At 46.6% G+C, this 22,902-nt stretch overlaps 1 protein-coding gene across 2 annotated transcripts in view; it reads right to left on the bottom strand.

The window, feature by feature from the left end:
* Positions 1-7,302: 7,302 nt before the first annotated feature.
* Positions 7,303-22,902, bottom strand: part of SKI (SKI proto-oncogene) — a 161,047-nt gene continuing 145,447 nt past the window's right edge. Inside the window, exons 2-7 of one of the 2 annotated variants that reach the window (XM_066637296.1) lie at positions 20,513-20,638; positions 19,531-19,646; positions 17,061-17,356; positions 16,259-16,566; positions 14,161-14,391; positions 7,303-10,795 (exon numbers count right to left, since the gene is read on the bottom strand). In XM_066637296.1, the coding sequence (XP_066493393.1) occupies positions 10,607-10,795; positions 14,161-14,391; positions 16,259-16,566; positions 17,061-17,356; positions 19,531-19,646; positions 20,513-20,638 (1,266 nt within the window). In that variant the 3' untranslated portion in view covers positions 7,303-10,606. The remainder of the gene's footprint in view (positions 10,796-14,160; positions 14,392-16,258; positions 16,567-17,060; positions 17,357-19,530; positions 19,647-20,512; positions 20,639-22,902) is intronic. The other variant, XM_066637297.1, reaches the window with a different exon arrangement.

The following is a 22,902-nucleotide window of genomic DNA, read 5'->3' as shown; positions in this document are numbered from 1 at the left end:
GACAAATCAACACAAACTTGCCTTGCAAATTAACCCGGTCAAGACAAATTCTCATCAAGGGAAGTTCTTGAGGAGTTGAAGTCCTTGAAGGGGGCCTGTAGGACTGTGGCCGCTCCCGGGGGAAGCTGCTTTGCATGCAGAACGCCCCAAATCCAAACTTGTTCCCAGGTGGGTCCGAGGAAGACCCTCCTCTTCCTGAAACCCTGCAGAGATGCTGACAGTCAGAAGGGACACTGTTGCGTAAGAGGGACCAAAGATTGATCTCAGCCCAGCAGCTTCCTATGTATAGACTTCCTGGTTTCCATCTTGTTGATAGTTGGACATTCTCAGGGAACCTCCTATAGCAGGTGCTTCCCAAACCTTTTAGCACCAGGACCCACTTTTTAAAATGATGATCTATTGTGGCTGTGCAGCATGGGCCACCCTCCCAGCCTCTCTGATCCTCTAGTGCAGGGGTGTCCAAAGTTTTTGGCAGGAGGGCCACATCATCTCTCCAACACTGTGTCGGGGGCCGGGGGGAAAAAATTAATTTACGTTTAAAATTTGAATAAGTTTACATAAATGAATATATTAGAGATGGAACTTATATGAATGAATGAAGGTCTTGCAATAGCTCAAGGCCTAGAAAATGCCTTGCACAGAGCAAGGCCAGCCTTTCCTTTGCTGCCACTGCTGCATCACAGATGTGAAACAGCAAGCAGTGGAGGGAGCCCTCATCCGACAGCTCATGCAAGCATTTCAAACAGTTGGCCATCATGGTGAGAGCAGTTGCATCAGGCCAGCACGGGCTCCAGCAAGTCTCCGGAGGGCCAGAGGCTCATTGGAGACTGGGGGCTCCCTGACGGCCGGACTGGGAGTCCTTGAGGGCTGCAAGTGGCCCCAGGGCCAGGCCCTGCACTGGACCAATGGTTTTCAAGCTTATTAGCGCCGGGACCCACTTTTTAGATTCTGCTGGGACCCACTGGAAATGATGTCATTAACTTGGAAGTGATGTCACTGGTGGGCAGGTGATGGGGGATGTCTGTGTCCACACGAGGGTGTGAACCTATTCCTGGACAACCCTTGAGGCAGGGCAGGCTTGCCTCTGCCACTGATCATTGCCATGGCCCAGTAAGGCAGCATCCAAAGGGAGGCTTATTATTGGTTGCTGCTACTACTTTCCTCTGTTACTCGATAAGCCAGGCAGAGCTCAGTGTGGAGGCTTACAAGGCAGGAGCAGCAGAGAGACCTCCTGTGTGTGGCATCCGTAACTGTCGTGGTGGCAGTCGCTCTGCCTGGTCAGCTATCCCAGCTGGGCAGCAGATGCCTGCAAGTCTTCCTCTGTGCTGCAGTTACATCATTCTCGGTTGCATTTTTCACTTTAATCTCTTCCTAAGTCCTACTGGAAAATCTCATAAGAACTTTTTCTCTTGGAGGGGTATTTGTGCCTCCATTTTTAACCCACCAAACCTAACTGGTCATGTGCCTGTCTTCCTCCTTTGGCAGTAGGCATATCTGGGGGAAACACACCCAGCCACTTTCTCCAGGGAGACTTCTTGAGCTCACAGCTGCGTGTTGCAACGTCCAGCCCAATGGGGCTCTGTTGGCGAATACACAGAAACTTTCTTGACTGGCTGCAGTCCAGCCTCCTCCAAGTCCAGGTTTATCCTGCCATCGCTTGCTTCCTTTCTTAGAACGCCTTATCCAGCTGACCTACTTTTCCAAGTTATACTTGCGCACAACTCTGGCGATGCCGTCTCTCCTTTGCTACCTCCTTGCATGTTTGTTCTTCATAAACTTAAATCATTTGGATGCAAAGTGGAAACTTGACGTTAAATGACAGATGCTTACTGAGTTCAGCCTGTTTGCTTTTCTATCTTTTTTCCTTTTCTTGTGGAGACGAAGGTGAAATTAGGAACTTGGAAATAGCCCAGCTTCCATCAAGATCTAAACTCTTTGCTTACAGGATGAAGGCGGGGAGGGAGGCAGTGGAGAAGGGAAGCAGGCTCTCTCTCTCCCGCTCCAAATCTTTGACACCAGAATTAACTTCTCGCTAGGATGCCTTCTAGGGGGTGGAGATGGATAACTGGGGTAGACTATGGACCTTTTTTGCAGCCTGCCACATTTCCACAAGGTGGAACTTGGCCCTTGTTTGTGCCAGACTCGGGTTCTGCCTCTCTCAAAGTAAGACTGCTCAGCTGAATGAAGACAGAGTGCTACTTGGAAACATGCATGAGGCTGGACCCTCTGCTGCTCTAGAACACCTTCCACTTGCAGGGGTCCCCGCCAACCACATTGAATTTTGGACGGGGGGGGGGGGAGAATTGGTGCCTGTCCAAAATACAGTGTGGTTTTGCTTGTTTCAGGATTTGCTGCCACGTCAAGTAACAGGTTTGGAGACACCTCCAGATGTCTCTGAGATCTTGGAGAGCTGCTATAGGTTGGAGTTGCACAGGCCTGGATGGGCCTATTGCCCCAGAGATCTAAGGCAGCTTCATGCGTTCATTCTACTTTTTGGTGTCAAATGTTGTCACTAGCACAAATGTTAGCTGTGGTCTTGCTCTATGAGAGTCTTACAAACTGGCTTCGCTAGTGCTGTCAGTCTGTTTTGTTTTTCGGGGCAGGATGCCAGGGTGGAGCTGGTTAGTGTGGAGAAGATGCGTGATCCTCCGCTGGCATCCTTCTGTGCTCAAAGAGCTGCAGGCCAGGACAGCCCCAGTCTTCCTTGGTAAGGCTCTGTCAGCCCCTCGAAGCAGAAGCTGCTTTCTTCTTTTGAGACAGCCAATTGGGCCATCTGGCTCAGTATTGTAACTGGCTGCAGCTCTCCAGGGTTTCAGGCAAGAAGGGTCTTTCCCACCCCTACCTGATGATAGACCCTGGTACTTGGTACCAGGGCCCCTCCCCTAATTCTGGTAGGCTGTCATGGGAACCTTCTGCATCTCCTGTTGCATTAGCTAAGACTTGTGTGAGGTGCTTCCCATTCAGTCTAATCAGCCCATCCATCCGTTGGACTGCCAGGTCTTTTTTTTATTTTGCATTTTCAGCCCTCCCAGCTAAAAAAAGAAATCTCTCAACCTCTCAGTGGGTTTCTGTACTGGGTCACAAGTCATGCAGACCCATTTTCAGAGCATTGGCCATGCTGCAGGCAGCCCTAGAGGAGCATTTCCACAAATCACGCATGTTTCTGTCCTCCTTCCCTTCTAATGTCATCTCCCTTTTTTACTTTTCGAATGCTTGGAGGCAGGCTGTGCAGCATGGCTTTCCCTAGTTTGAAGAGACACTTTGCGAACAGTCTGAGGCTAAGAGGCAAAGAAGGAAGGCCCATAGCCAGGGAGACAGACCAGGGACAGACTGCACTTGCTCCCGGTGTGGAAGGGATTGTCACTCCCGGATTGGCCTTTTCAGCCACACTAGACGCTGTGCCAGAACCACCTTTCAGAGCGCGATACCAGAGTCTTTCGAGACTGAAGGTTGCCAATACAAGCTAGAAAGGTGGTGTGGTTATTAGCAATGAATACAATAATTATTTCTTGAAAGAGTTTGTTTTCTTTCCTTAGTGCTTTAGGTGATTTTTCGTATTTGAAAGTGGAAGTTGGCTCAATGCTGGTGCTACATTTCTTAAGGTATGGGTTTTGTTGCAGGAGAGGGCAGTGTGGGAGAAGGCACAGGCCATATTTAAGTGATTAGGAGGCATGCAGAAGATTCTAGTTTCCAATGGTGGTGTTGGAGGGAGGGTCCATGTGCCCAGGGCCCACACCCCCAGGTGACCAGGGCACTTCCCCCTCCCCCACAACAAATAGCATTTGTTCTGATAGGCCCTAATGGATTCGTGGGTGAACCTTATGGCCTGCTGTGCATCCTGCAATCACCTAAGTCCCTATGTAGAAAGTCAGTAGTCTCATATGGACTCCTGCAGCTCCCTCTCTCCAGAAAACAAGCCTCTGCACGCTGCAGCGAGCATTTTAGGGAGAAGACAAGCAAAAGCTTTCTCTGACCTGCTGTTCTGGTGCTTGTCCATACCTGAGGTTACAAACGTAGGGGACTTTGTGCTTTTCTATCCTTTTAAACCAGGGGTGCCCAAACTTTTTGGCAGGAGGGCCACATCATCTCTCTGACACTGAGTCAGGGACCGGGAATAAAAAAGAATTAATTTGCATTTCAAATTTGAATAAACTTGCATACATTTACGTAACGTGGCACTTATATGAATGAAGGTCTTGCAATAGCTCAAGGCCTATAAAAGACCCTATACAAAGCAAGACCAGCCTTTCCTTCACTGCCTCTGCTGCATAACAGATATGAAACAAGCAGTGGAGGAAGCCCTCGTCCCACAGCTCATGCGAGAGGTCAAACAGTTGCCCTCACATTGAGAACAGTTGCATTGGGCCAGCATGGGCTCCATCAAGTCTCCAGGGGGCCGGAGTCCGCAAGTGGCCCCCAGGGCCGGGGTTTGGGCACCCCTGCTTTAAACTATCCCTCACCTGTATACTACAAATCACCCAGACATCTACCAGTAGAATTCTCCGAATCAGGGGTTTTCAACTCTTCCCCCCTCCCACAGGCACCCGTGTTCCAAGTACTACTGCCTTCTGGGATAGATATTTGTGGAAATGAGGGCTTTCTGCAGCAAGATAGCAGCTTCTTCAGTCACTGCTCACTCTTGCCACTTGCTCTGTGCCCTCTTTCCCTTTGGGTCTGGTTTCCCTTGAAGAGGGGTTGGTGCGTCCCAGGTTGCCACACAATTGCCAGTTCTGTCTGGGTCAGGCCAGGGACGGTACTTCACTTGGGTGTAAACCAGCCATACTGGGAGACACCACCAATGGTACTTGTGCGCCAGTGGTTGAAGCTCCAGGGTCTACTTTCTGTTCATCTCTGATCTTAAGAGAGCTCTGTAGAGCTGGTTCTCTTCCCGTTGCCACCCATTACCTCCTTATATAAACAAAAGATCCCTCTGTTTACCCCTTCTGAATTTATTAATCTTGAAAATTTGGATATTAATTTTCTGAATGTCATTTAGAGCAGCAAAAAAACACCCCATATCTTTTAGTGGATGTGGTTTGTTTTCTTTTTCTGGACAAACAATTTTATTTTTAGGTAATGCGTCTATACACTGTACATTCAGTCACTGTGGTATATATAAGCAGTTATTATCATACATAATCTGATAAAGTCCTTTATTTTACAATATTATCTGTTTTGGATTGGGAAGGGATGTGGGGAGAGAAGGGGAAGTTTGAGGAGTACACAGTGAAATAGATAAATATGCCACTTTCCCCCCCTTATTTTGTAAATCAGGCATTTTTATAAACAAGAAAGCATACTTCTAGTTACAGAAAATAGTTCTAATAAGTCATAATGTCGCTCTCAGCCGCTTTGGGGGTGGGGACATCAAAGTGATGACATGTGTACTGAAATGCAATTAATTTCTTCCAAATGGATAGTGTCCCCTCCATTTGAAACCTAATACCAGAGATCTTCTTTAAATGGACTAGTTGGGGATGCAAATCTTCTTATTTACTGTCTAATAAAAAATACTTTTTTACAGTGAAGAGGACAAAAAAAGAGAAGCAAATAATGGGAAGGTTTTTTTTATTGTATTAAGACGACACTGAAATTTTGATGGCGGGGAAATGAAAGGTTTTGTTTGCTTTCTTTTCTCCTAACCAGTTGTGACATTTCTCAGTTTAAAAACACAACTTTGTAAAACGAGACAACTAAGTAAGAAAAAGGTTTGAAAAAGTAAACACCATATACACTTATTATACAACTGTAAAATGAAAAAAAAGTATTTACAAATTAACTTTCTTTACATTGGCTAAAGTTCTCTTTGAAAAAGCAGATTATGTTTAATTGTTAGATGCTCTGTAGATATGAACGTCTTATTGCTGTTGGTATTCTCTTCGCCCCCCTTCCTTATCTGAATATAATTTTTTTAAAGTGAATTAAACTGAATATACAATTAGGTTATGTATATGTCTAAATATATTTGATGTATAGGGAGTCAACAGCCTATTTCATAAATGCCTCTTCTCTCCTTTTTAAGAAAAAAAACTTTGTAAAGGAAACTGAATTATGAGTAAGGGGGGAGTAGATTATGTCTTTGCTATCTCTGCTTGAAAAACGACAGAGCAGTAACTAGGGAATAGAGATAACAGGCTGTATCCCAAGTTGTATCAAGGTCGGTTAATTGTGACAAAGTCCCATTTGTTTCAGTGGGACTTGGTCATGACTAACCGATCTTAGGCTACAGCCCAATGTCCTTTTCCTTCATGTGGCTCACAAGGGATGGACTCTACCATGAACTAGAAATGTTGCGTGCAGCTGTTCCCTCATTCACTTTGCTGTTGGAGAGTGTGCCATGTGTGCACACACAGAGTGAATGGGAGATCCTCCATTGTGGTGGGGCACCATGTGTTGCACTCTTGGGTTTTGAATCTGGGCCTCCTTTTGTGGTTACCGTAGAGCAGTGTCTTGTAGCTAGCTATTATACACCATACCCCTTAGCTCTTGGTTGCTGATCTGAGAAGCTAGCAAATATTTGCACGTATGGCTTACGAACTTCCCCAAGACCAGCCCTATTGATTGACGTGACGTGTGAACAGATGTTAGTGTTGGTTCGTTGTGTCCCATTAACTTAAAGCCAGCGCAAGGGAGGAAACACATGCCTAACAAGTGTGAAATGGTTGCACTTTCTGTTCCCAAATAAGGCTGACTTGGAAACCCTTTAACCAGAATGGCTGCCCCAAAAAAGCACCTGGGCTTCTTAGACCTTGCAGTCCAATGCATTTTGGAAAAAGATAGGACCTTGGAAAAAACCACTCCCAGCTCTCTTGACAAATTAGTTAATTCGGGCCTCTGGTCACCTTGCCCCCTTAGAGTTTTAAGGAAATATTTTGTCTCTCTGGCTATTGGTTCATGGCTTAATGGTTTAACTGGCATGGCCTAAAGAGGATTAAGAATTGCTCAGTGTGCTGGCATAGTATAGCAGATCACAATCTCTCACACACAGTTGCAAGATCTGGTAAGGATCAAGGGGTTGGAGTTGGAAGGAGAGTTCTTGGAAGCTTGTGAGTCACTTTGCAGATGACACATTTTAGGCTGCAGTTCCTAAACTCATTTACAAGAGAGTAGGACTGATGTCTGAGTAAGCCTGCTTGGGATTGAATAGCTTGGCATGCTCCAATGAGCACCTGCGCATGTAGTGTGACTGGGTTGTGTCACAAGCATGTTCCTTGGGGAGCCACGAAGGCTGCCAACCCTTGTAGACTGTATGCATTGTGGGCCAAGCTGGGTTTGCCTGTGTGACATGGTGCTTATATCAGTGATATTGCAGGTCTGTTACTACCAGCGCAACAGGACATGACTGAAATGCTGAGGGGCTATGCAGTTTGAATCAGATCTGTCCTGCTGTCCCAATAGTAGCTTGCTTTAGGACTGCAATGCAGAAAGTTGGATGGTACTATATGGCTGGCAACACCATGTGTTTGGGCTAGTGTTGCAACTATGCAAGAGATCTGTGGGTCAAAGACACCTGAAAATCCCTATCCCTTCCTATTGCTTGGGCTGGCTTTAGGCTAGGCCCTGCATGGAGCGCGGGCAGTGGCCCTTTCTCTGGGAGTGGCACAGGGAATTGGTGTTCCTCAACTCTGTGCAGTTATTTGTTGGATTCAGCTGTGGTTTTTCAGTCAAGGGACCAGAGTGCTGTGGGTGCACACACTGTTCTCTTGCCATGGCCTCTGTGGTCCTATGTGAACTGTGTGTCAAACACCACCCCAACACTACTGTGGTGCTGTATGTTACAGGGGATCAGGACAGCTTGTCCACCACAACTGCTAGACTTACTGTGGCACCCCCCCCCCCCATATCAAGGATGGATGGAAGAAGTTCTGTGCTCCTGCAGACTACTTCCTAGTGTGCCCCCCCCCCAAAGTTAAAAGAAACTTGCGTGAAAAACAACCCTCTGGCTGCCCTAAGAATGAATGCTTGGTAGTAAGACTGATCCACCAAGGACAAAAACAACATTTTGTGGCTCTCTTGAAGTAACTGCAAAAATTAACCACCACCAAGAAAAGCAATATGGGTCCTGGACACCTGTGTGCCCAGGAGCAGGATTTTGTGGTGCTATGTTTGTATACACCTTGTGTGGCAAATTTTAAAAAACCCTTTACATAAGACAGTAACAATGCCCATTAATTAATATATGTATGGCAAAGATTTTAATTCCATGCATATGGTTTGTTTTTTAATAACTGCAGAAAAAAATACAAAGAAGCAACTTTAAAAAAAATTCCCCACATTTAAAAAAAATAACTGCATAAACACAATATTCCTTTTGCATTGCACTTTAGGAAGGGAGAGCTGGGCCAAAGCGGAGTCCACTCGTTGCAAATGAAAAAGGGCAAGACCTTCGATAACTTCGCTTCATGCAGAGAGAGTTCAGAGAGCTGTTTCTTGCTCCCCATATTTCCATTTTGCCAAAGTAACCTGATTTTCTAATATCTTCCTTTTTCTGAATCCCCCATTAAAATGAACTATACTTCCTCCTTTTTTAATGTTCATGCTTACAATGGCTATTAAAATGGATAATAACAGCTTTTTAAAAAAATCCTTAATACAACTTAAAAAAATCTCTAGTGTACTGTAAGTCAATACTTTAATTTTAGGACAGGTAGCCGCTTTTTGTTTAATGGAGAAAAAGGACATGGTGCTCTGCAATGGCAGCGCAACACTGATGCACAGGATTGGGGGTGCGGGAGAGTATCTGAACATATGTGACCACTCCCCACCCCGCTTAAGGATTTAGAGTAGTAAACGGTTGACCTTTCACAGTCCTGGCAACTGATTCCAGAAAACAGTTTAGGTAAGAGTCTGACATGGACTCGATACAGCATAGTGAATGTTTTGGGTGGAAGATACAGCTGAGACCTCACTTATAAGTCTGGCTGCATAGGGATGCTTTTGGCACCCCCAGTTTCAACAGCAGAGAGCACCTCCCTGCAACCTCACATTTTCATTGTGTGTGAGCGATCAAACAGCTGGGAACCTTGAGATTGCAGGGCCCCTTGTATTGCTGTCCTGGTGGCAGCAGTATGGTTTTCTCAAATCATGTACTGCCTTGTCTCCAAAAGCCAGCACTGGTTGCGGTGGGGGTTGCATGTTGATGCGCAGCTGAAAACAGCCAGTGGGTTACATTTGCCACCTAAGGGATGTGGTACAGAGGAACAACAAAGTGCAGTTCTTTACAGACGGTTTTCAAAAGGAAAACGGTATCCAGTGGGTAATTCAGTATTGGCCCCAATCATGTCAAAGCAAAACTCCCACTTGGACAGGATTTTGCCCTGAGTGTGTGAATGCATGTTTTTAGATCCACAGTTAGGTGGGGGAGAAGCTGCGGCACAGATCCCAATATTAAAGTATTTGTCACATTAAAAATAAAAAGAAATGACAAAAAAAACCCCTAAAGAATAAGAAATGTAGGCTTATTCACAGCAGCAAAAGTCTTTTGTCTCTTTAATACAATGTTGCGCACTCTGCGTGGGACACCCAAATCCTTGCAAATGATCATGGGTAAGTCAATAAAAATACTGAATTTCTGAGGCGGTGACAGAAGGGGAATGTGTTCGCTGAGAGAATGGAAGGGAAGGTTTCCAGACCCACGTCTTTCTCTTCTCCCTTATCTTTCACAGGTATGGTCTGTCCACTGCTGTTCCTTTTTCTTCCACTGGTTTCCTGAAACCAAAGTGCTCTGCAGATGAACTGAGTCTTTTGACATACATCAGCTTCTAACAGACTTCTTTGTTTTAAAAAGTTATGGCATGATTTACAAACACTGAATTTGATAAGGCTGGGCTCATCCGGGATGCAATTCCCCTCTACACCCCACACAGACAACTATCGCCGTCTCCCTCTGACTTTCCTCTTTTTTTTTCTCTCGGTTCAAATGTGGGGGAAATGAGGAGTTTGAGCCTGGGAACAATGAAATTCTCCTAGGAACCCCCTGGTGAGTTTGAATCGGTCATGGCTTACACTACAGGCATTTCCAGACAAGCTTCTCTAAGAAAGGACCCGACACCTGTAACAAGCTGTCTTTGCAAATCAGGCATCAAAAGTGTTTATTCTCCCCCCTCCCTGGCTTTATACATAATATATTTTTTAAAAAATCTCGCCAAGGGTTATAATACCAGGTCTTCTTGATTCAACTGTTCGTGTTTTAAATAGCTTATAACAAAAGGGCTTCTCTTAATTCCAAAGTGTTCCCAGAAACAGCAGCCATGCTTTGCTTGCCTTTGGATGTCACGTGGATGCTTCTCACCCGCGAAGGGACTTGGCCAGTAGAAAAAATTTTTTTGCTGTGGACTCAAAAGTTATTTTAGTTTTGATAAACACTCTTCATGTTCTAGGCACAGGAAGATGTTGTGCTATAGGGGTGAAAAAAGGAGGCATTCAGTGCTTCTGTTAGAGAGTAACATTTGCCTTCCAATTAATAACAAAATCCATGTTTACTGGCATGCGCGGGGAGGGGAGGGGGCACACATGCGCCTCTCGCTCCCACACACTCTCCCCCACTGTGCACATTTTGTCAGTCTGGCCTACAGATGAGACAATGCTGTTCTTCTTTAGCGCTGGCTTAGTTATCAATGTCCTTTGTTGTGTGTTCACTGCTGGGCAGATTGCTCTGTTTGGGCCAGAGTTGCTCCTGAAGTTCCTTGACCACTTTCTCCAAGTGTTCCCTTGCTTCTCTCTCACGCAACAGGTCAGCACGCAGCTGTTCCCGGTCTGCTTCAGCGTGCTGGAGTTTCACCTGCAGGTCTTCGATCTAGACAGAATTAAACAGACACATTTGTATATGTGTGCAAACACAGTATTTTGCAGCTTCCTCACAAAGATGGCCAATAGGCCGCTTAGTCCAAAACCTTCCCCATCTAGCCCATCACAAACCACTGCAGAAGTTGCCTTTCGCAGGCTCAGGCAATTTGTTCATCTAGCTTAGCATTGCCTTGGCAGTGGGCAGCAGCTCCCCAGCATGCTATCAGCTGGGTGCCTTTCCCAGGCCTAGCTGGAGATGCTGTCAGGAGACTCAACGTGGGACCTTCTGCATTTTATGGACCCATTCCACAACATTAAGCTTTTCCAAATGCCACAAGGTGCCCACAGAGTAAACAGCTTTCCATCACTCTCCCAAGAAGCAAGCTTCACATATTATGTGGGGTTAACAAATCTTATTCTAGATAAGTTATGACATGATCATAGAGGTGGAAGGGACCTACAAGACTGAGTCCAGCTCCCTGCCAATGCAGGCCATCTACAGCGACACCATCCCCAATAGATGGCTGTCCAACCTCTGCTCAAAGATCTCCAGTGATGGAGAGAGATGGCCACCTTCTGAGACAGAGGGTGCCACAGTGGCACTAGTCTTATTGTCAGAACATTCTTGCTAAGTTTAACTGAAACTCCCATTGTTGCAATTTGAACCTATTTGTCTGGGTCCCTTCGTTCAGCTCAACTGAGAACGAATACATGCCATCTTCCTCATAATAGCCCCTCAGGAACTGATAGTTATCTCCTTCAACCTGTCCATGTAGGAAATGATCTCCAGCCTCCTCACCATTCCAGTCACCCTCCCTCTGAACCCACTCCAGTTTGTCAAAATCCCTTACACTGTGGCACCCAAAACTGGACATTTAGGCAGGTGAGGTGTGACTAATGCAGACACCAGTAGTGCCCTTCTTCTCTCCATCTAACTACTGCACTTCTGTTGATGCAGCCTAGAATTGCATTAGCCTTCTCTGCTGCTGTGTCAATTCTTGCAAGAATTACAAGGCCGCAGGGCTGGCTCTTCCGTGAGACTACTGAGATGGAGGCCTCTGAGACTACTGAAATTGGGAACCCATCTCTGTTTATCTTCTTGCCACCAATGGAAGAGGGGAACAGAAAGGAAGAGGACACATGGAAGTGAGGGGAGTGATGTGCTAGAATGCTGGAGAGTGGGAGGAACAGAGACTAAGCACATCATTAGGTGGGGGGAGGGCAGTATGCAAGCATCAGGAAGTCTTGGGCTGGCCCTGCAAGGCCAAATCTTGTAGTTACCCATGTTGCTCACATGTTTAAATACACATGCTTTGAAACTTTAAGCGTTTCTTTTTCGTCTGTACAGCCACCTGTTAACTGGGACTGGTTCTCTTACATTTAACAGTGGAGAACAGCTGATCCCATTCACTCCACCAGGGGCTCTTTGCTGGTGTTTCCCTCTTTGTGCATGCACGTGTGTGGCAGATTGAGTTCCTCTGGGACCATCTTCTCATTTATTTGCTATGTAAAAACACTTTATGAAGTTTATTTTGTTAAAGTAATGCATATATTTATTTGTAATACTTGCAAACAACAATATGAGTAAAAATGATGATGATGTTGAGTTTATAATATACAAAAGATGGCCCTAAATTCTTATCAGATATTCTCCTATCAGAACCCCTTCTATTTCTGTGACAGTTTCAAGTTCAGGGAAGAAAAGAAAGGAGCCTCCCAAATTGTATCAGAGGCCGGAAGAGATACTGTGTTACACGTCCCAATGGGGAACAGCCACAACATATCTGTGTCCCAACCAAATCAACAGCTGCATACAATTCACCCAGGAAAAGGAGGTCATGTCTCCCTTTCCAAGTTCAGGCATCCCTGGCCAACTGCACGGCAGCAACAAGGGAGCTAATGAAGCTCTCCACTAATTACCCGCCTGACGCTACCCCCAGTTCTCTGGTCCTTGCCTCATTCTGTTTCTATCCTCAAAGGCTGCACAAATGGAGTGGCAATGCAATAAACTCTAGAGACAAATAAGCCACACCTGAATCCTGACAAGCTGGAAGAAAAGCTACAGCCGTGTGTGTGTGTGTGTGTGTGTGTGTGTGTGTGTGTGTGTGTGTGTGTGTAGCCCTTAATTCCTTGTGACTGCTTTGAAAAATCTCAGCCTGGCTTTTACAGCTTAATCCAGGCTCAGCCTCCTCTGAAGCCAGGAAGAGCTCTGGGTGTTTAGGAACCTAAGAGACAAGACACATCCTCCCCTGCTTGCAGCCCCAGACTTCTGATGTCTACATGGCAGCTGGGAGCTCAGGCAGAAGGACTTTTAACAGGATGCGTATTTAGCAAAACACACACACACACACACACACCATCCTCCCCTCCCCCCCAAGAAGTAGGAGAAACCAAGAGGGAAACCAATATCCGGATGTGACAAAAACCTACAGCTGAGCAAGTGAGCAGACCAGGGCAGTGAACCTGCAAACTCTAATGGGCTTATGTAAACTTTGTGGGTTTCTCTCCCGAGTCTATTCTCCTAAGGTGGAAGTTGCCGCCCAGCGCACAAAGCTACAAATCTGATCGTGTTTAGTCTGGGCATCTCTTATCAAGACGATGTCCCCTCATGTTAGAGAAGGAAACAGCACCATTTCCTACTGTGCTCTCCTAAATTTAGCAAGCCTTGCCAAACGGACTGCTGGACCGCTCCCCTTCCTGTTAATGAGATGAACGGGAGGAGCAACTTGATGGCCTTTTATTCCTTCCATTGCCCCCCTCCCGGCCAAAGGAGAGATCCACAACAATGCAGTCCCCTCTTTGGGGAACTCCTCCTTTGGATCAGCTGTGGCAAATCTGTAAAACACTTGTCCAGCCAAAATAACATGACTTAGGCAGTGTGGCTGAGCTCTCGCTTGCTTCCCTCACAGCTTTTGCTGAAGAGAAATCAAAGCATTTGGTACAGGATGTGGGGAGACCTGGAGGTTTTCTGAGCTGTAGCTCAGTGAGAGATCACAGCCTTGTATGCAGAGGGTCCGGGTTGCGGGTGTCTCCGTCTGAAATCCTGGAAAGGGGCTGCCAGACTGTTAAGCTCCAAATCCATCTCCTTGGAGTTCAAGCCTTGAACTCTCTAGTTCAGTATTACCTACACTGACTGACACTTGCTACTAGATTGTCCCTCCCAATAATGGTTCCAGCAGCCACTATGATCAATTTTCATGCTGTCTCAGTGCTTGTGTCCTCTCTGACTTCTTCAACTTGTTTACCCCACCGGCAGAGGTTGGTGGAGCCTAATCCTCCCCTTTTAAGCCTTGGTGTTAGGATGCAAATGTACCATAGGAAACGTTCTGTGAAGCTCAGCTGGAAACCAAGACACCTGGCAGGAGAAATCCTCACCTGAGCAGAGTATTTGGCTCGCAGCCTGCCTGCTTCACAGCCCTTGTCGCACACCCGGACCTGTCTGGCTTGCTCCAGTTCCCGCTTTAGTCGTATCCGGGACTCGTTGGCCTCCTTCATTTTCTTCTCATTCTCTGCTCGGAGACGCTCAATCTCTTTCCGTAAGTTGCGCTTGGCCTCTGTCGCCTCTCTCAGCTTCTCCTTCTTAGCCACGCGCAGGAACTCAAGCTCCTGTAACGAGATGGGGCAAGTATTATCGAAGAACTACGAGGGCCTTGGTAGGCCTTCAAAAGGGAGGGCAGTTGCACCAGGTAGGGGCGCTTCCTCAGAAGAGTTTGATACACAGGAATGCCACAAAGGACAGTCTGCCTGCAGCCCAGAGAAGAGACCGGGGCAGAAAACAGCCAAAGGCAAACCTGTGACATTCCTGGACTGCATCACTGTAGGAAGCTGCATTCTACTGCGTCAGAGAATTTGTTCACCTCGTCCTGTATTGTTGGCACTCACTAGCAGTGGCTCACCAGCATTTCAACCATGACCCTTTTTTCCGCCTTAACTAGAGACTTAACCTGGAGCCTGCACTGCTGAACTATGGCTCCCCCCCTTGAAAACCAAATGCCACACAACAGAGCAGTGTTGGGGGGGGGGGAAATAACAGGTCTCTGAATGAAATCCACAAGCCTCACCCTCCCAACTCCACTCAATTCTAACCAAATCATGACTCCCATCTAGCCTTCCAAGTAGAGGTGCAGGGGATTAAATAAAAAAAAAAAAGAGGGCTGAGCTCCTGCTGGCTTTGTCCCGTTTGTTACCAGAGCACTGTATTAGAAATATTCTGAATTTCTATGACTCAGCGTTCGATGTTTCAGGTACAGGAGATGCCTGAATTTTTTTCCAACTGTTCTGAGATATAAAGTTTGTGCGTTTTAAACTTGTTTGTGTTTAAAAAAGAAAAAAAACTAACTGAAGAAAAACAGCACTGTCCATTCTAGTCTTATACTGTGACTCATGGCTGCTTTGGGTCTTAGAAGGGTTAAGTGCAAGGCGACCCATCTTACATTCCTCTCTCTCTCTCTCTCTCTCTCACACACACACACACACACACACACACACAGAGAGAGAGCCATCCTCCACCCCTTCCCATTTCAGAGCTGCAGCACTTCCTTTGTTAAGTAACATAACTGCACTAAGGTCATGGGAAACCGTCTTTCTCTTTGACAGTCTTTTTTCCTGGCCAGAACATGTTATCCCCAACTGTGTTTTGTCTCCTAGTCCTTCTACACACAAACCCTGCCCTTCTTCTTTCCTCTTCCTCTAAGCAAAATTAAAATTTCAACACTGCCCTGATGGATTCTGGGTGCATGTGTGACAATACCCCTTTGTACAGTTGTGACCCACCAAAGCTTTGCTCGATTTTCTGCCTACCCTCGATTTCAAGGAAGTCTGGAAACTGTCTCAAGGTCACCTGCAGACTGTTAGAGAGCAAAACAAGGACCTGCAGACCGTCCCACTTTTGGAAAGGTGGCTCTTGCAAGTCCTCCCATGCAACAGGCACCCCAAGACGTCACCCAATGTTACAGTTGAATTGTCAAACTGCTTGCAGCCACCCATGGCAACACACTGTGGCCTGCGCTGACCCAAACCAAATTTCAGTTGAGGCATTCCCCTCATCTCGCTAGTTGTTGTTTCCTTCTCGCTAGAGAAGGAAAATGTTGTTAAGACGTAAGAAATGAAGCATACTTTTAAGAAGGCCTTTTCTGTTACGTCTTTCTTTAACGTAGGCTGTAATGTTAGCTGGCTGCATCAGGGCCCATAAGAGGGGGTGCAGGGGGTACATCGTACCTGGACTGGGGGTCAAAAAGGGGGCTCGGAAGTCAAAGGAAATTTCCTGGGACCTCAGAAAATGCTTGCATATATTGCGTGAAGATGAGCTTTCACCTTTTATGTAAGCCTATATAGCTTTCTATATTGTAATTCGTAGAAATTATGATCCAGTGGAGAAGGGAGGGGGCCCAAAAGATACACTGTACCCCTGTCAAAATTCCTCCCAGGGGCCCTGGCAGGCATGTGATAGGTAGGGAGACCGCTCCCCATTTACCTGGTGTAGGCTGCGTTTGGCCTGCAAGGCAGCATTGAGCTTCTCTTCCTGCTTCACTCTCATCTTGACGACTTCGTGGAGGAACTTCTCTTTGGCTTCTTTTGTGTCCAGACCTCCGTCCAGGGCCTGTCTGAGGTGCTCCAGCTCCGCCTCCAGCCCGCTGCCTCCACTTGGAGCCTCGGCGTGGCTGGAGACTTCAAACACGTTGCTAACGGCAGGCGGGGCTTGCATGCTGGGCGAGCTCATGTCTTTGGCGGAGCTCGATGAGGTGAAGGACGGGGAAGAGAGCGAGGACAGGGAGGAGGTGACTGGAACAAGAGAGAGGAGAAGAGAAGCTTACCAACAGCGTTACAAGCCAAGACCACTTGTTAGCTTTGCATTTACAAAAAGGGCTTGATTTTTTTTAAGAAACAAGAGGTGCTGGGGTTCAAGGCTGCTTGGAACACACACACCCCACTCCCAGATGTGGCAGCCCTGCTTCCGTTTGCATGCCGGGGTCTGAGGTGGGTCTGGCCTTGACGCACTGAAAACCGCTGCTTTCAGAGCCAGATTTATATAAGAATTTCTTTCTTCCCAGATCCATGGGGAAATCTGAAATCCAGATTGATGGTCTTCACCAGGGCACATGTGAATTCTTTCTGTAGTTGGGTTTACAGGTGGAAAATATGAGTGGAACCCAACGTATCTGTGCTCTCCCTTACTTAACCCACTGTCATGTTCCCAAGCAGTGGAATTTGGATTGCTGCCACCCCTCTCCCCTTGGTTTGAGGTAAGAAACACGAATTAAGACTGGGTAACTCACACTTACATTCTTCTCTAGTCTCTACTTCAATTTCTGCTTCCGACTCCTTATCTTCTTCCGCGGCAGGGACGGCAGGGATGGTGGGTGTTGCGGCAGTGGTGGGCAGAGGCTCAGGAATGCCGGGGGGTTCGGGGACATGTTTCCTTTTCCTTGGCTGGGTGGGGCTGTTCAGCAGCTCAGTGCTCCGGGATGCTGCTGTGGCACACGGGGGGTTGCTCACGATCTTTGGCTGGGCGGGGGGAGCGAGAGCCACGTTGGGAGCCACGGCATTCTCAAAACTCTTGTAGGAATAGAAACTGCAGCAGGTGGGGGAGCGGGAAAGAAAGACAGTGAAATGTTCCGTTATTGGCCAGCCTCCACAACACTGCTCTTTATAGGGTGAATCGCATTATGTTTAGCAGGCCTGCAAGCTTCAACTCTAGATGTCTGTGCAGGTTTTTCAACAAAGTAAAGAATAAGCTAAAGCCCTAAATGAAAAAAAAAAATTTATCACCTAACAGGGCAGGTGGGCCATTTCATGCTCCAAAACCAAACTTTTCCTTCATTGAACAAACCTGAACCAACAAACAATACTCAAAAGTCACCATTGTTGTTGGGTGTTTAGACCTAAGAGTCTTGATTCTGATGCTCATGAATTTGGACCAAACCCGATGTGTCTGTATGCAGACAAGAGAACCTATGAAGCTGAATTCCAATGAGTCAGGCATTCGTCCATCTCACTCAGCATTTACACCAGTGGTTCCCAAACTGTGGGTCAGGACCCACTGGTGAGTCGTGACCCAATTTTTGGTGCGTCCACAAAGGGCGATGGAAAGATCAGATAACTAATTGCCTCAAGTCCTGAGGTTGTTCAAAAATTAGACACTGTAGCTACTAATTACCCTGCAAATAGCTCAGCTCCTGCAGTTTGTAAGCATGTGTAAATATAGGGAGATAAATGTTTGAGGGTCTTCTTTCTGGTTACTATTACTTATAAATAAATATTTCTTTCTAGATCTCCTTTTTTAAAAATCTGGTAAATCTAGGTGGGTTTTAAAACAGAGATTTAAAAATGTGGGTCCCAGTACTAAAAGTTTGGGAACCACTGGTCTACACTGCCTGGCAGCAGCTTTCCAGGATTGGGGATGGGGGTTCTTTCCAGGCTTCCCTGGAGATGTCAAGAAGGACTGAAATTGGGATCTTTCTGCATGCAAAGTAAGGCTCGACTGCTAAGCAATGACCCCTTCCCATACAGGAGAGCTCATGGTTAGTTGGACTACTGATTCAAGAACTGGGTACAGCCTGTTTGGGGTGGGATTGCACTCCTCCTGAGGAATTGGTTTTTTAGTGTGGGTGCATGCCTTGCCCAAGCTTGGCTCCTGGACAGCTGTGGCCAGGACTGATCTTGTGCAGCTGAAGCTGGTGTGCCAACTGCTCCTGGCAAAGGGGGGGGGGCCCTCAGTTACCTATAGTTTGGATTACTAGAGTGTGCTTCCTACCTTTGAGAACTATTGAAAAACTTCAGCTGGAGGAAAATGCAAGCAGTTACCACAGGGATTCCCAAACTGTGGGTCACGTGCAGTGGGTTGTGACCTGGGCCGTCCCACCCACCCTTGCTCTGGTTTGGCCCCAAATCCGGGCCGTTCTGGAAGTTTAATTACTCACCGATAGGTGAGGAGGCCTCTTCTAGGTTGTGCTGGGCCAGCAACCCACTCTACTGACCTCTGCGGACTTCAGAATGGCATACAGAAGCCTTGGAAAGCCACTTCCGGTTTGCCTCAGAAAACCCGAAGTGGTTTTTTGAGGCTTCTGCAGGCCTGTAGGTTGTGGAGTAGGTTGCCAGCCCAGCGTGACCCAGAAAAGGCCTCCCCCTGCTAAGTCATTCCCCCGTCAAGACCCACCAAAGAGGACAAGGCGGGGCAGGGCATCAAGAAGATTGGGAACCGCTGCGCTACAACCTTGACCAGGTTTTTCACAGCATACAACTAGGTGACTGTGCCAGTTTCTACCCTGTTTCCAAGACCCAGTTAAAGGGCGGCCTATTAGCTTAGAAGCCTTACACACTTTGGGACTGGGATCCTAAAAGGATCTGCATGATCCTGCCAGCTTGCTTGGGTCATCGTAAGGGAGGTCATTTTCTGTGTCTCAGAGATGACAGGAGCACCTTTGGTGGGTATGCAGGAGAGAGACTCTTGCCATTGCGTCCAGGTAGTGGAATTCTCTGCCATGAGAAATCTACCTAGCCCCCTCTTTGACGGAGGTCAAAAGCCAAGTACAGAAGCTACTTCTTGACTTTTCAAAATGCGTGTGAGCTTCTGTTTGCCTTCTTTGTTTTCCATTTTAAAATTCTGTGTGTATATCTGAAACTTGTTAGCTGGCTTTGGGGCATCAATATTTTAATCAAATGATTAGTTCGCCACTAGCGCTTCTGGCCCAGTAAAGACATCAGGAAAAGGTTCTGAGGGATCTCAGCAGTTTGCTTCCTTCTCACCTGTCTCGAATCAAGGCGGGGATGTGATTCGAGAGATCCTTCTCGTTTGCTGAAACAGCGGGGGACCAGGGCCGGAACGCAGAAAGGCGCTGTCGTGGGTGTATGCAGCCAATGCTCTGTAGGAAAGAGAGAGAAAGTAGTAAGAGGTAAATAAATGAAAACGTGATCTGAGTCAGACCAGGAGCCAGAAATTGACAGTTGGAGCCCTAAGACACATTGAGGAGCTGGTGGGGTGGGGAGAGGGGGATCCATATGAAATTGCAAAGGTTTAATACACTAAGGGCGCAATCCTAACCCCTTATGTCAGTGCTTTCCAGCACTGGCATAGAGGTGCCAATGGGGCATGTGCTGCATCCTGCAGTTGGGTGTCATTCACAGAGGCCTCCTCAAAGTAAGGGGATGTTACTTTGCATCCCCTTACTTTGTAAGCTGCATTGCCCTTATGTCTGTGCTGGAAAGCACGGACATAAGGGGTTAAGATTGCACCCAGAGTCTATTACATTTTAAGTTATCCAATAGATTTCTTACAGTAGCATTTTATACAAAGAATTAAAGCGGGGTGTGTGTATTTGTGTGTGCACACAAAAACACACACATACCAGCTCTCCTCTTTCTGGATCAATTCACTTAAATGAGTTCATGGAAGAGTATCTCTATACTCTCAGCTGGTGCTGCTGATTGTATATATAAAAAATGGCAACTGCAAGACAGGGAGATTTGTGTGTTTGTTGCATGCCACACTGTGTATGCTTTTGTTTCAATTCTAATAAAAATTCCCAGCTGAAAGTGCCCATATTGGAACCTGCAATATAGCTTCCTTTGCTTGGAAATGGCATACGTTTTTCAACTTTCACCCTTTGGGGTGCCTGACACATGAGGTCTGCGGGGGACAGACGGACGGACTCTGTATGTGTAGTTTTGAATCTCATCTTTCCCCACTAATGTATGAAAAAAATCTCTAGTTTGTGTTCATTAAACTCACCTTGCTGGACGAACTGGACAGGGACCGTAACCAACTGGATTGCTTCTCTTTCTCAACAGCTATTGGAGACTGCAAGGAATCGTCATCTGTTTTGGGTTTCTTGGGGGCAGGAGGATCAGATGAGACCTTGAAGAGAAAAGATTTACAGATCAAACTTTGGTCTCATTTTTTTCACTGCATTTTAAAACAGCAAATGAGGCTGAACTATTAGTAGTAGTAATAGATGCTGGACCCCACTTGGATATTATTTAGGCAACAAGAAGCTGCTGTTTTAGATTCAGCTACAAGGCACTCCAGGATGATACAGGATTCATTTTATCCTGGGTGGAAAAATATCTGGAAGTGTCCTTTGTGGTCTCCTGACTTCTGTGTTGCCTGGTGCTCATTTTATCGCAATTCCAAATACTCTTGTTAAACTTGGCACTTAATGTACCCAACTGCACCAGGTGAAGTAACTGAAGAGTGTAAATACATTGTATACTAGAACTAAAACTGGACACCTTCAGACTGCACTGAGGTACGATCTGCCTCGCTTCCACTCACCCCTTCCTCTAATCCAGCTTTTCCAAAAAGCCTGTAGCACCATGCTTTAGGGTTAGTTCCAGTTGCACATACTTACTTTCCATTCCCTACTGTAATAATGGAATATCCTTCTCCTGTCTGCCCCCTGCCTCTGTTGGCTCTGACCGTGCTGATAATAGAGCCCTGCCTGAAGGGGCTTAAAACCTAGTCTTTCCCTTGTATGTAAAGCACGCCATGCACAGCAATGGTGCTCAATCAGTAATAGTATCAAACCCACTCATCAAATCATGCCCATATTGTGTGCCAGAAAAGCAAGCTGGAAGAAACCTGACCTCCCTCAGAATATGTGGTCCCAAAGAATTGGAGCCTCATGTGCTGACTCCCGGTTTGTTCATTTAAATGTTAAACAACATTGTTGTTACATGTGTGTGCATGACCACCCACACACTGAATTGGCTCGGGGGGGGGGGCGGAAGCTACAGCCTTTATCTGTTATAGGGCAAATGCAAAAAGAGTCTTGTGGCTCCTTTAAAGGCCAGCATACTGCTTGTGGCAGAATTGCTGCTGGATCCCAGTATCTGGTGGTTCCACAGAAGCTGTTGCCACAATCCTGAACACAATAGAACTGAACATTCTATTCAGTACAAAGTATCTGTACATGCACAAAAAAAGCCTCTCCATCTTCCACACAAATTAGGGAGCTGAACACTGTTCAGTGACAGATCGTCTGCAGTTGGTAAAGGCAGGGAAAAAAACACACACTCAAGTTCCACAATTATCTTCTTCTGTAGGAGTCAAAGGCCCATTGCCTTTTTGGAATTAATACAAGATTAATACAGTATATTTAAAAGACGGAACATTTTCAGTTGTTTCTAACACCCAGACACTCACCTCTATCATCCAACCACTCACACAATCCCCCTGTCAAAAGGGTCTACTGCCTTCTCTTCTAATTGTATGCAGAAAGGTAAGTTTTGAGACTGTGGTTTCTGGACTGGAAAGATTATTTCCGAGGAGAACAGGGCAGACTTTGTTATTCTGTTTGCAATGGTTGTTATGCTGATGACTTCACTATGCCACAGCTGCAGCAGACTCTGGTGGCTGCTTGCCAGGCCTTGCTTGCCTTTTCCACAAGTCGCTCTCTGCCTGGCCTATAAATCACCCACAAGCATAAGCAAGCCCTTTTGGCCGCCTGGAAGCCTGTCTCCTCCTGGGACGTGAGGAGATGAATTCCTGGGGCCCCAGCATAGCTTGCCAAACAGATCGGTACCTACTGGTTGATCTGGGGCTCTGGGGAAGGCAGTCAGTACAAACAAGACCACTGGACAGGAGGGCGGTAGCTGAATGACCTCACAGTAAGTGAGAAGACAGAGACGTTCTCATTTTTTTAAAGGCAAAGAGGCGTCGGCTGCATTACTTCTCATTTGTGGGTCTTGGGAATCTGCGTGATATGAAGACAAACTGAACCTAAGACAGTAGAACCCAGAGGAAAGCAGCTCAGCACTAGCCAGGTATGTGTGCCTGGAGCTCTTGCCCAAGGGCACCTCCCAATTGCTATAATCACTGGAAGCCAGATCAGATCCAGCCACGGGATGTGGGATGTGGATGTCGAATGTCGTTATGAAGTTGCCAGGGGCGCCTGAGCTTCTGCACCCACAAAGAACCACTGGAACAACCCAGCACCGTTCGGCATGGATAGGATTGTGCAGAGAATCTGGTTATCTGATTGGGGGAGCAACTTTTCAGTCCTTACTCTCATAAGCTGGAACTTCTCTTAGCTAACAAAGAAACGGGGAAGCAGATGCAAAAGCAGCCTCCTTTGCAGCTGTTGCAATGCTCTGCACATCAAGCATGCTTTGAGGAGAAGG

Source organism: Tiliqua scincoides, chromosome 9, assembly GCF_035046505.1.
Source record: "Tiliqua scincoides isolate rTilSci1 chromosome 9, rTilSci1.hap2, whole genome shotgun sequence".
Lineage (NCBI taxonomy): Eukaryota > Metazoa > Chordata > Lepidosauria > Squamata > Scincidae > Tiliqua > Tiliqua scincoides.
This window is presented reverse-complemented; position numbering and strand designations above follow the sequence as displayed.